This window comes from Rissa tridactyla, chromosome 4, assembly GCF_028500815.1.
Source record: "Rissa tridactyla isolate bRisTri1 chromosome 4, bRisTri1.patW.cur.20221130, whole genome shotgun sequence".
Taxonomy (NCBI): Eukaryota; Metazoa; Chordata; class Aves; order Charadriiformes; family Laridae; genus Rissa; species Rissa tridactyla.
In genome coordinates this window covers 42,922,490-42,935,349 of record NC_071469.1, presented here as the reverse complement: position 1 = coordinate 42,935,349, position 12,860 = coordinate 42,922,490, and the positions used below count along the sequence as shown (strand labels likewise).

Sequence of the window (12,860 nt, the reverse complement as noted above, 5' to 3'; positions counted from 1 at the left end):
GGGACTGCCTCAGCCTGACAGGGGTGGTTTGGGAGTACGGTACTTTATTTCAGCGGTATATTTTTCTTGTTTTGTTTTGCAGAAGGAACACTGATCCTACCTTTGGTTTGTTTGTTTGTTTGTATTTTCCCCTCCAGAAAGCCCATTGCTGACCCTGCTACTGTGATACCGCTGTTTTGCAAAGCTGGAGTCGACACGCATGTAGGGGCGGGGGTTGTAACTCTGGCAATTTGTCCTTCCCGATTAGATGTGACTGTTCTGCTAGCTTCCCCCTCTTTATTCCTTTCATTTAGTTCATTGTGGGAGTTGGCTTGGGGTTTTTTCCTTTCGGTTTCTTGTTTTGATCCTGGAAGGTTAGCTGTGCAATTTGGTTTCTTCTGTGCCAACCAACTTCAGTGGCAGAGCTCTTAAAAAAAAAATTAAAAGCTGTATCCCTCCATCCTGTCTTGCTTCTTCTCTGTACACTACTGCTTCCATTTAAGCAAAGTTTACAGAATTGCTCCACCCATTTGGACACCAGGAAGGGAAGCTCTGAAATGGAGAATAACCTCATTTCCACCAGGTCCTTCAGTCCGGTCGAAACAACGCTAATTGAAACTGTACTCCAATTTCTATTAAGACGGATGGGCTCTCTCTGAAATTGGGTTTGTTTCTTATTTCATCCTTTCTCTTGTTTTCTTACCAAAAAAAAGCTCCACGAAAACCAAACCCAAAGCCAAACCGTTTTTAAGAGCTCTGAATAAAACTGCTTTGCCAATGGGGAATGGGTGGGGATGACTCTGATTTTCTCTTGTGCCCGGCAGCGAAAGGGTTAATGCCTGCTTTCCTCTTTGGTATCTGTTAGTTGCAGCCCATGTTGTGATCAGTCCATGTCCATGTGCGTTTTGTTCCCAAATTTAATACCGGTTAATTAACAAGCAATAAATGAGCCTTAACAATGACAGTTGTTTCCGATCTTCCTCAGGACACCCGACCTGCCTGCAGTTTACCACAAACATGACTGAGGCTGTTAAAACCTATCAGTGGCAGTGCATTGAGTGCAAATCCTGCAGCCTTTGTGGGACCTCTGAGAACGATGTGAGTTCATTTACCTTTTCATGCAAATAAGAGTCACTGCAAACTACTGTCATGCCCACCCTTGAGGAGCACGTGGCAACAGTGTGGGTCATGGCTTTACTGCTGCTTCTGTACATCTCCGAGGAAAAAACCACTCCTGAAAGCAGAGATGGGCTTCTCCCCAGTGCCACTGTTCAGCTGTTGGTCTCTGATGAAATTACCATGGGTATCATATAGAGCCACTTAAGACAGCGATACTCGTGGTTTGTATGCTTATTCAATAGGAATCAGCTGGAGGCCATAAACTCATGTCACAGGGAGCTGCAAGAGAGCAGTATTTTCAATATGGTAGTCAGGAGTAGACGTGAATGGGTGATAACCTGAGAGATGGCAGATGTGTTTCTTCTGTCCCTGATTTTCCGTGCTTTCTGGGCAAGATTTTTTAATCTTAATTACAAGACCTGGAAAACATGACAGCATTTGCACCTGGGATGGCTAGGCCTCTCTCTAGTCACCTAATCACCTATCCCAATGACTTCCAAACCGTGATCCAGAGCCTGCAGCTGACCAGTGTCCTCTCTGCAGGGTTTTCAGTTAAAATCTGATGCTGAGGGTCCTTGGTGGTCTGTGAGAAACTTGGAAAATTGACAGTGGCTGGAGAACTTTGGAGGCAATTAGCTAACACTATGTTCCCTATAGCAGAATAAATTTGAAGCCTGAGATTTTGTTTTGCTTTAGCAGTAAACAAGGAAATCTGAAAACAGGGAACTGTTCTGTGTTAGGAATCATGGGATACTTTAGAGCAGCTTTTTTTCCCCAAAATATATGAAAGAGCTGCAGATCACATGGTGGGATCATGTTATTTCCATCTGTTTTGCAGAGCATCTACTCAGCTGAGTTTTGGAGAACTGGCTAAGGCCAGGCTTTCGATGAGAAAGGTTTCCGCTGAAGGGATGAGATCCGTTATGTGGTCACATTGGAGACCAGCAGAGCCTGTCCTCTTCTCTCAATACAGCATATCCCCAGCCTAACAGCCTTTTCTCCTGCATCACGAGGCCGCCTTGGAGAGGAAGTCCTCTACCTCTCAGAGAGGTTTTCCAATTAGAACCTGAACTGCCTTTGTGATGAGAAGGGCTCTCTGCAGCCTCTCATAAATATGGTGGTTGACAGTGGACTCACTATCTAGCCTTTCATGTTCCCAATAGCCTCTTAGTCTCTGTGTTGCAGCTCTGCATTCCTAGCTGAGCACTGCTGGTTACCATGCTTATGTTTTCATCTTGGCAAGAGACTAATTTACATCATTTTCTCTCTTCTCCTCTCTTTCTCTCCCTGTTTCCCTACTGTCTCCCCAACAACGCTGCCTCAGGACCAGCTGCTCTTCTGTGATGACTGTGACCGTGGCTATCACATGTATTGCTTGAATCCACCAGTCTTTGAGCCCCCAGAAGGTAACATATGTTGGAAGTCTGCTTTGAAAATCACAATAAAGTCCTTGTGGAGAAGGGAAGAATTTCAGAAATGTGGCCTAGGCCTTGAAGGGTTAAGGAAGCAGTAGCAAACCAGAGGCACGTAGCACTGGAAAGAAAGAAAATTAATTAGGAAAACGTGGAAGTCTAGTGTGATCTGAGATGTCCTATTCAATCTTGCCTGGTCTCTACCTCCTCTTCCAGGACATGGCTCTTTTGCAGGTCACGGGTAACTTTGGGTGTCCCAGATGGCTTTGGACACCTCAATTTAGTCAAGTGAATCGAGCTCCCGTGAACTGCGACTTTGGACTTCCTAAGAAGTCAAAGTCCCAGAGAGAAAGCCCCAGTCAGGGAAGCCCTCTCTGGAATAGCTCAGAGTCTGTTGTCAGGAGACTGGATTAAGACAAATGACCTTCCTTGTTCCCTGGTGTGTCTGTGCCTTGGAAGGGTGAGAGTTTTATGGTCTGTCTTACATTTGGTATGTAGTTATGTCTTCTGCCGGGGATTCAATCTGACTATACCACAACCGGTTGTAGTTTGTCACTTGGTTGTGGAGCAGAGGAGCTAGGCCCTTGCCATTATTGATTCTCTGACTAAGATCTGCAGAGAGCAGTAGAATTGGAGAAGGAGACATGCGAGTGCGAATGACTGCAGTTTACATGAGGGGTGAGACAAGAATAATTAAAAATCAATCATGCATTCAGGAGCTAAACGTTTGTAACTTTGATAAAGAGGAAACTAAAAATTTTGAAATGCAGCTAATAATTAGCTGAAGGTTTCTGTTTGACTGGGAAGTGGTATACTGAAAGTGTGAAAATATAAAACACCTAGTGGCAATGCGCACCCCAGCTGTGTTGTAACTTGTATAGAAAGCCTACGTACACAACACCAAGAGCAGCAGAGCCTGCTTCAGAAAAATACAGGTAATTCCAATATTAGGAATATTTAATACCCTATATTCAAGCTGATCTTGACATAAACTCTGAGTGCCTGGATTTGATGTCATTCCTGTAAGAAGGATTTTTTCATTTGCAGGGAGCTGGAGTTGTCATTTGTGCCGGGAGCTGCTCAGAGAGAGGGCATCAGCTTTTGGCTTCCAGGCCTGAGGAGTTCCAGCAGTCAAGAAACACTTTTCTCCTGGTGTTGCCATACCAGCACACAATTCCCATCCAGAACACAAAGACACAACCCACATCAAAACGAATGGACACTCAAATACAGGAAGAGGTATCTGTGGTATTCACTGTCACTAATGCCATACCTCCTAGGCTCTACGAGAAGGATCATGTACTTTACAGATGCTCCGGATGAAATCTCTTCACTGCTATGCATGGTTGCTGCTTGCCGTTACGGGCTCACATGCATTATAGAAGGGGGAGGGTTGTTATACCGACATGGAGAAGTCAATTTTGTGTGGCCTTGTGCTTTCTGTTTAGTCTTCTTCTTAAAGAAGAAGTAGTAAGGTATCTTCCAAGGAATTATTGGTGAGTACTTTGGCTGGGATAAGCACCAGTTGTTTCTCTTCACAGGCTTGACTGGAAATCTCTTTACTGCAACCACTCTGTATTCGTAGCGGGGCTTTGAGAGTTGCGTTTAGTTCAATACTTCCCAGGTCACGAACAATGCGTTGTCACTGAGAGAAGCACTGATCAAAAATGTTTACAGGGTGACACTTTCTCCCTTGGATCAAATACTTTCATTTGGCAGATCTTTAGGAATCTGGTTTTAGTATCGCTGAAGGAAGAGCAGTAGCAGTATGTGCACACACAGGTGCTTGGAAAAGCCTACTGTCTTTGGTGGTTCAGGATATTCAGGCACACTGTCCCACTGCGGTGCCAGCACGCAGTCCGGACTCATCGTTTTATTTTTGTTCAGAAAATTGTGATTGGTTATGTATGATGTAGCTGACTTGCTGTTTAGCTCAGAAAATTGAACAAAAGAAAAACATCACCTGAAGCTGATCATAGAAAGTAACATTGTCAGTTTTCTGAGCAATCTAAAGCTGCAAAAAGGGATGACTTCGGCTTAGGGTCAAATTAAGCACTTTTGATTAATTTTTTGAAATTTCTAAACTAAAACGTTCTGCAACCTAAAGTTGCGTTTTATTCTGGGAATTGCCTAATCAGGAATTCCAGCATTTCCAAAGTGTTACTGTTTTTCTATCAAAATAATTATTAAGATCTAGCTGAATTTTCAAGTAATTTTGCCCCCAAATTCTCTACAACTGCATTTTTGGCAAACAAGATAATTTGTCTAAAAAACCTTCCCCAGCTCTAGAGAAGGGAATAATTTACTCAGCCTAGGGTGAAAAGAAAGATTTTCATAATCATTTTAAAATTTAAATAGAAATAGTTGTACTTGATTTAAACAAACCTCTACCTGTGAAATGAAGAAACATTAAGCAAGAGCATCAGTTGAAAAACTATTATTACAGTTGAGTCTCTGAATAATTTAAGACATCACTAGGAGGACAAGTGAGTACATTAAAGAATTTCTACCAGATACATCTTTAAGGTCAAAAATCTGCAACTCCCCAAACTGCCAAGTAGCCCAGGTAATGACCGTTTTCTTGGGTATGATGTGTATTGCTTTCTATGCATAGATTTAAGTGGGTTTATAATATAAATTTATGAGAGTCCCAAGCAGCATGTGACTCGGGTTGCTTGTACAAGTAGGTAAGGACACTGAAGATTATATTTGGCATATTTATATTGGTTGAAACTTTGCCTCAAAACTAAATGTCCCTGAACACTTGACAGGACGTTGTGAAAGAATATTGGTGAGCTAATTTTTCTTCCTTCTCCAGCTAATTACACTTAGTTAGAATGAGCTATACTGACCTAATGCACTTTCCCTCATTATTTAGATAGTTTCTTCACCTTTTGCATTTTGTTCAGCTTGCACGCTGAAAGTAGCCGTGGCAGCTGCCGGATTCTCCCATGTACTGTCACAGCCACTTCTCGGGCTGCAGCAGGAGTATTTTAACCTGTTAGAAAAAGATTTAGAAAGTATTTATCCTAGTCGTATTGGACCAAATCTCTCCTGGAGCAGCTGCACTGGCTACCTGTGAAGTTCATTCAATACCTTAGGCTTTCCATGTGACGGCCCCTCAGACGAGCTGAGAGTACAAAGAAACTTCAGCATGAGATGCGGGGAGGTAAAGCCCGTGGACTAGGTGTCTGGTACTTGTTGGGACAAAGCTATAGGAAAAATGTAAAATGAAGCATCTTCTTCCCACTCTGGAACTGCCCTGGCCCAGGGGAGCTCTTGGGGGCCACAGCTCATCTGCATGAGCTTTTGCACCCATCTGTTGGTGTGGTCAAACCCTGCTGACCTGGCACTTTGGGACCATTGCACAGTTCACGCTGATACAAAGTCCTGCTGCTGCTGTGGCCAGGAGCGCAAGTATGTATTCACCAGAGACACCAGAAAGTGAGTGTTCTGGCAAGAGGGACTGGATCTGAGAAGTGTGTGCCCTGGAGGAAAGTTTTATGGTGGTGCTGGCGGTGGGGGCAGCAGGGGTGGGTTAGTGTTCGGGCTGGTGCTCATCTACCAGGCCTGCTGGGCTTAGGGAGCTCCACCATAAAAATGTCCATTGCCTTCCAGTTTCCTGGTATTTGCATTGTCCCTGGGAGAGGAGCAGGACAATGTCTGCATTATCAGATGGAGAGGAAAGTGCCTGTTGTTTTAGTCTGTGTGTTATGCAGACAGTGGTGGCTCATCATGTAAGTCTCAGGTAGCCCTGTTGGTGGGATCGGCTGGTGCAGAAAATCAGCGCTCTCCATCCCTGTGACAGAGACATTGCTAAATGAGCTGTGCTCTGCATGCACACCTGCTTTCCTATTTTGTGGGTTTGTGCTGGCTGTTTTCTCCTCCCACAACCATTCTGCAGTGAACAGTGGCTTTCAAGTTTGGAAATATTCCTCAGTGACCTTGCTGAAATTTCATGACTAATGAGGTATGACGGAGGGAGAGATTGTTAGATCTTCAATGGCAAAATATTGTTTGCCTTTTGAGATCAGTGTCATAGGGTACTTACCTGCAGTGGTCTGTCTGCGTTTCATCTCTCCAGCTTTGTGCTCTGTCGCTGTGTAGCCAGGCAGCGCCAGGTAACTTTGGCAGCAGACGAGATGCAAGCTCTTCCATGCTGAGAACTTCTTCCAGCTACAGTCTCCCTTCTTCACTGACTCAGTCTAAGGCAAGGTGCTGGGATGCACCTCTCAGTGGCATTTTTAGCATGCATTCAGAGCCATACATCTTGGCGCACTTTAGAAATATGGATTGATCCACCAAGCGAACAGTGCTGTACCCGCTTTACCGAGATGTGGAGAGGTCGTGGCACAGCCATGGGGGTGAGGAAGAGGAGTTTAGAAACTCTGAGAACTGATTCCCTGTCACCTGGTATGCCCTTGGGGACAGCCTTCCTGCATGACCACTGGGATGAACAACTTGGGCGACTCCATCTGCTGTCAGCCAAATCTTGAGACCGCTTGTAGCAGCAATCTGGTCTGGCAGCAAACAGCTAGAGGACTCTGGGTCTGTATGCTTCTCTCTCTCTTGCTACAGCAGGACGTGCAAGTTTGTTTGCAGCCCCTGAGGTGATCAAACTCTGGCATATTTCAAAACTCTTCTGTGTAGCCAAGGCAAGCAATATTTTCACACAAATCAGGGCAAACTACCATGGGAGATGGTAGATCCCACATCCCTTGAAGTCTTCAAATCAAGAACGGATGGCTTCCCAGAAGATGTATTTTAATTAAACGCAATCTTATTTAATCATAGGAATGTCTGACTGAAAAAGGCTTGTGTTATAAAGGAAGTCGGGCTGGGTGATGTAATTGTTCTTCCTGTCCTTATTATAAAAACAGATGTTTACAGTAGGAGAGGCTGTATTTAAATACAAGCTGTGTTTGCATAATGGCCTTAAAGTATGTTAGTTAAACATATTCATGTGATCCTTCTCATTTTTAAGCCATTTTGGAAAACCTAAAAAAGGTTGGTTATAGAAACTCACCTTTACTGATGCAGTAAATGGGGCATTACCTCCTTCATGCCCGTAATGGCAGCTACAGTGGTGTTAGGTACCTCAGGCTGTTCCAGAGATTGAACAATTCAGACTATACTGCATGAAACCATGGCTTGGTTCTGGCTTTCCCTTCATCACATCTGTGTGCCGTGTTGCCCAGTTTTCTGCCCCGTGGTGGGAAGACTGGCTGGGGAGGGGAGCTGCTCCAGTGGCAGCCTTGGAAACCAGAGGAGTGGAGAAATGGTCACAAAGAGAGGGTGCATCCAAGTTATACCACTGAGGAGGTGAGCTCGTGTTAGCGTCACAGGGCTTCCCCTGCAGCTCAGAAAAGGCAATACCTTTAAGAAACACGGGTCCAGTTCTGCCTCCAAACTGTACTTCCATAGACATGTCCTTGGACTGAGTTTACAGCATTTCTGTAAACGTACCTTGGGCCAGTTCTTGATCTAGGAAAGCCACCGTTAAATGTGTTCTTGTGAAGCAAATGTTGATCTAAATAACTTTGAAAACATTATTTCTCAGCGTTCTTTAAAAGGAGCTTCGTAAATTCTGCCCCAAAGGAAGACTCTGCTGCACTGTGCGGTGTTATGGGGCTGTTGCGTGTTCTTTACACCTACAGCATGTGTTTTGACAGGGGTCGTTTGGGAGGTGAGGAGTGGATGGGGGTAGAAAGGAATATTAATTAAGCTTGTCACTGCCGGAGGGATAGTGTGCATTGTGCACAAGGAAATTCCAGGTAGAGCTGGGCATGGTTTTTCTGTGTGGAATAAATTTATTTTTAAAAAATGTGCTTTAGAGAGAACCGCAATTATTCATATATCCACGTTCAATTATTTCATATAAAAAATACAGGCAGATTATTGGAAGAGTTGAAAATGCTTGTTTCAATCTTTTTAGAATCAATCACTTCAATAGTTGAATTTCAAAGTTAATTTAATTTCAAAATAAAATTTAACTAGCCTTCGTTTGGCATAAAAGATTTAAAGTGGAGTTCAAGAGTATTTCAGATCTATCTGAATTGAAATTTTCCATATTTTCCAATTTCCACCACTGTGCATCTGGTTAATTCAGTTCCAGCATGTCAAGAAATTCCATTAGAGAAAACTTTACGGTATCTACTGGAAAGAAAGTTAGTGGCTATGATGTGATAGGAATCTTTAACATGATGCAGCTGGTTCATCTGAAAGTAAAATAAGATAAATAAAATGGAGAAAAATGTAATCTTGAATGCTAGGAGCCCTTTCTTAGAGTGAGACATCTTGGTTGATCTTACTTGTCTGTCTGTCTATCTAATCAGTTGGCAATGCCAACTGTTAGTCTATGAAACTGTCCTTCAGAGCAGAAGGAGGAAATGCTTTATGTTTTCCCGATACATAAAAAAACTGGACAAAACAAAAGAGACTGTATTGGGAACAATTTGGCACCAGTCTGGGAGGGCAGAAAATGCAAATCTTATGGAGGAGATGGTTAAAAGATGGGTTGTTTTGTCAATTTTGTTATGGGAGGATGCGGGTTGCACAAAAGGAGGTCCCCACCTGAAATTTTAACAGTCGACCAGATCTATATTTTTGTGAAAGTAAGTTCTGTGGAGAGGAGCAGGCAGACAGGACAGGAAAGCCCGCTTCTCTAGCTAGTTCTGGATTTGTTATGATCTTGGCATCTCATACTTTTGCTCGACATACTACACAGCAGGACAAGGGAAGTATGCATTAATTTTCCTTAGGCAGCCGGGCAGGGTGACCACCATTGCCGGGGCAGGAGCAGGCGGATGCTGTCCCTCTCCTGACCCACAACAAGAGGTGTCTGTAGAAACAACCTGCAGCCAAACAGGCAGAGACGCTCACATGCTCATTGCCAAACTTAGGCCTCAGGTAACAGCAGCTGACCCGAATGGGAGACAGCCCCTCAAGCAGAGCTGCTGGTTGTGGCCAGGCTGCCCACCAGCCTGGAGAGTGAGCGCTGCTCTCAGGTTATCTGGAAGCATGACATTTCGCAGCATCTAAGCGGAGTTACAAAATCTGGGGTTTATTTCCCCTTATAACGGATTGTGGCACCGCTGTGGGCAGGTACCCAACTTCTCCGTGCCTCACTTCTGGAAAAAAGGCAGGATGGCAATCCTTAGCTGGTTTTGTAGAGCACTTGGAGCCCGCCAACTGCGCGCAAGCGCCAAGTGCTGCCATTTACTGCAGTGCTGCAGACCCAGGCTGCGGCAGAGCAAGCAGTGCCAGCTCTCCCATGCTGTTCCTTATGCCATTTGTATCTGCCAGCCACGGGCCTGTGATGCTGCCCAGGGAGATGGGAGCAGGTGACAAGCCAGGAGTTGGATGCCGAAGGTCCAAGACCCTGCAGAGGAAATGAAAAGTTTTAGTTACTGTGGCTGTGCGTTTCCTCTGGTCAAAGAGGGGAGGAGCTGGGACTGGCAGGCAGCCAAATCCATCTTTAATGGTGATATAATTGCTAACAAGGACCTCCAGCCCTGGCAGTAGTTAAATGGCTTTTCAGGGCAGGCACCAAACCTGGTCTGGTTTACATAAGATAAACTCAGTTTTGCTGGAGGGGAAGGGAGAGGAGGTGGAGGGGGGGGTTTCTTTGGTCTGTAGGGGACTGATTTATAAGCAGAGCTGCCCAGCTTGCTCCCCGTCACGTTCCCATGGCCAGGCAGGCTCAGGCAGCCCCTTTCTACCAGTGCTGGTGCCGTGGGCCAGGGCTGGAGCATCAAGTCCCTGCTCCCAGGGAGCAGTTTTGCAGAGAGAGCACTGGTGCTGTCCCAGCTCTGTCTCCTGCGCTGCCGGCCGGGGCGCGGGGTCTCACCCCACTGCAGACAAAGCCGAGAATGACCGACACTGCCAGGCGATGTCCTCGGCCCTTGAGGAACAATGGCTTTCTTGAAGAAGCCAGGCTGCAAGATGTGCGAGCATAATTTTGCTGTCCTGATGGCTGAGTCTTAGCGTGGGGCAGAGGAGAGGTGTGTTACTGTCCCATCTCTCCAGCTGCACCCCTGGGGTGTTTGGCGAGTCCCACCACCACTGTGCAGTGAAGAACTTAACTCGAGGTGGGCGGAAGGTAAACAATAGCAATTTCTGGGGGACAGAAGGTTTTTTAGTGTTTACCCTCTTGTTGCATAAATGTCAGTGAGAATGCCAGGTATTTTGTAGCTGGGGAATCAAGCCAATAGATTATTAATCTTTGGTGTGTGTTTCTGCCACGTAGGATGAAAATGTAAAGTATTATTACAGTATTTACCCGTGCATTTAGAATGTGCGTTGTTACTGCTGTTTTGAAATGAGGAAACTACCATTTCAGGTATTGATATTTTCTTTCAGACTCCTGTCAGTCAGGTCATCCATCTGATTCCGTTCATTGTAACAAACTATAGGTTTCACCTCTGCAGTGACTCAGGAAATGTTTCTTCTCTCCACACTTTTCATAAGCCAAGGAGAGAGAAGGACGGCTTTTATTCTTTGTATTCTGAAAGAGTTGTAGAGAATGACAAGTCCATTTCATGTTCATCTCCTTCCCATGTCTTGCATGGTTTAATTGATTGGCTGGGAGAGGGCTCCTTTTTGTAGCAGCCTGAAGGGTCTTTGCTAGCATGTCTCACCTGTGCATGAGATATCACATCAAGAGATGGACTGGACTCTTCCTGCTGTTGCCATATAAGACTTTGAAACTGATAATTCTCATCAAGGAACCATGTGCCTTCAGTCCTGAAAATCAAGATAAGGATTTCGCTTAGGTTCCTCAAGACTTTCTGCATAGAAAGCCAAGCCCCCAGCTGCCCATGAACTCTGCTGGAGCATAGATCTGTTTCTAGCTCAGACATCTGCTGCTGGACTCAGGACTGCTTTTTGATGTCCACTGTGCGCTGCCAGTGCAAACGTTGCCAGCAACATTAAAAGGGAAGTATCTGCTGAAAATCAAAGGATGAGACATGAATGTTATGCCTGATGTACTCTTCCTTCATAGTTCTCCTAGGAGTATGACACAAGAGATGTGCCCCTGCATCCTTTTGGGAAGGCTATAGCAAGTGCATGAGGAATTTCCAAGTGTTGTCTCCTTTGAGCTTTATTGTAGAATATATGTCATTGTTCATTCTCATTTTTTTCTTCTCTTACAACACATTCTTGGATTTCAGAGACTGTGTGTACCAAAGCTGATTTGAAAGGCCTAGAGCAACTCGGAAATAGAGGGAGGTCCAAACCGAACCGTCATCTTTTATCTCCCCCTTAGAAGTGTTCAACAAACCCTTGATCATTGCAGGGAATCAAACTCGTGTGCTGACCTAATCCCAGCTCAACATAAAGGTCACACGATAATTCATATAGACTCTTTTGTACTCATAAAATGTTCTTTAAAAATGCAGGGAGAAATGTTTCCTCTTTACCTTGATGGCTTTCTGGTTTTTGCGCTGCAGCAGAGATCAGCAGTCCTCCTGTTTACTCTGACTTTCTTCCAGCACCGCAGCCTGGGTCAGAAGTGATGGGGACAGCTCTGGGAATAACTTATTTCATTGAATTGCAGATATAAAGAGAAGCTCAAGAGCATTCCAGTAAATTGTCATCTGTGATGACAGACAGATCTCCTAAGAACCAGAAGTTTGTGTGGATTTTAAGTTATTGCTTCACCTTTTCTTCATCTGCCATTTCAGAGTGAGTGTGCCATTGGTATACATATGTTTTTTTTCACTAGAAGTGGTTGCAAAGAAAAACATCAACAACTAAAATTGGGGGTGGGGAAGACTGAGTTAGGATCTTTGCTATTGACTCTTTATTTGACTTTGGGACAACATTGTCCCCATTATTCCAAAGGGGAATAGAAGGAGGATAAATCTGTGACATCATAGCGGATCTCTCAGATAAAAACTGTGATGTCATCAAGTTTTAAGTGCACTTTAAAAATGCTCAAGTAATGATCCCAAAATAGTGACATTTCCATTAATACATTGGTAGAGCCTTACCATGTGATTCTGTGGTATTGAATTTTAATTAGAAGGAGACTTTAAGTTATATATACAAATATATATGTATTTGTGTATCATATTAATGTTATTTACTGTAAATATTGCTCACCTATCAGGAATAGATCTAAAGCCCTATAATATGTGTTACTCACCTTGAAGGAAGAAATGGAGGAGGGAGAAAATCTTACTTGTTTTGCAAATTCTAATAAAATAAGGCAAAACATTATCCCTTACAACTTAATCTCAATCCTATTTGGAGTGATTTATCGACACATGAAATAGTACCAATGCTCTAAAATGTAGGCCAGATTCTCAGCTGCTCTCAATCATCATTCCTCCATTGACTTTAAGG

At 44.2% G+C, this 12,860-nt stretch overlaps 1 protein-coding gene across 5 annotated transcripts in view; it reads left to right on the top strand.

The window, feature by feature from the left end:
* The window catches only part of DPF3 (double PHD fingers 3), a 170,822-nt gene extending 160,764 nt beyond the window's left edge, over window positions 1–10,058 (top strand). For all 5 annotated transcript variants that reach the window (XM_054200178.1, XM_054200184.1, XM_054200183.1 and 2 more), the window contains 3 exons: window positions 965–1,077; window positions 2,423–2,504; window positions 3,558–10,058. In XM_054200178.1, the coding sequence (XP_054056153.1) occupies window positions 965–1,077; window positions 2,423–2,504; window positions 3,558–3,628 (266 nt within the window). In that variant the 3' untranslated portion in view covers window positions 3,629–10,058. The remainder of the gene's footprint in view (window positions 1–964; window positions 1,078–2,422; window positions 2,505–3,557) is intronic.
* The last annotated feature ends 2,802 nt before the right edge of the window (window positions 10,059–12,860 follow it).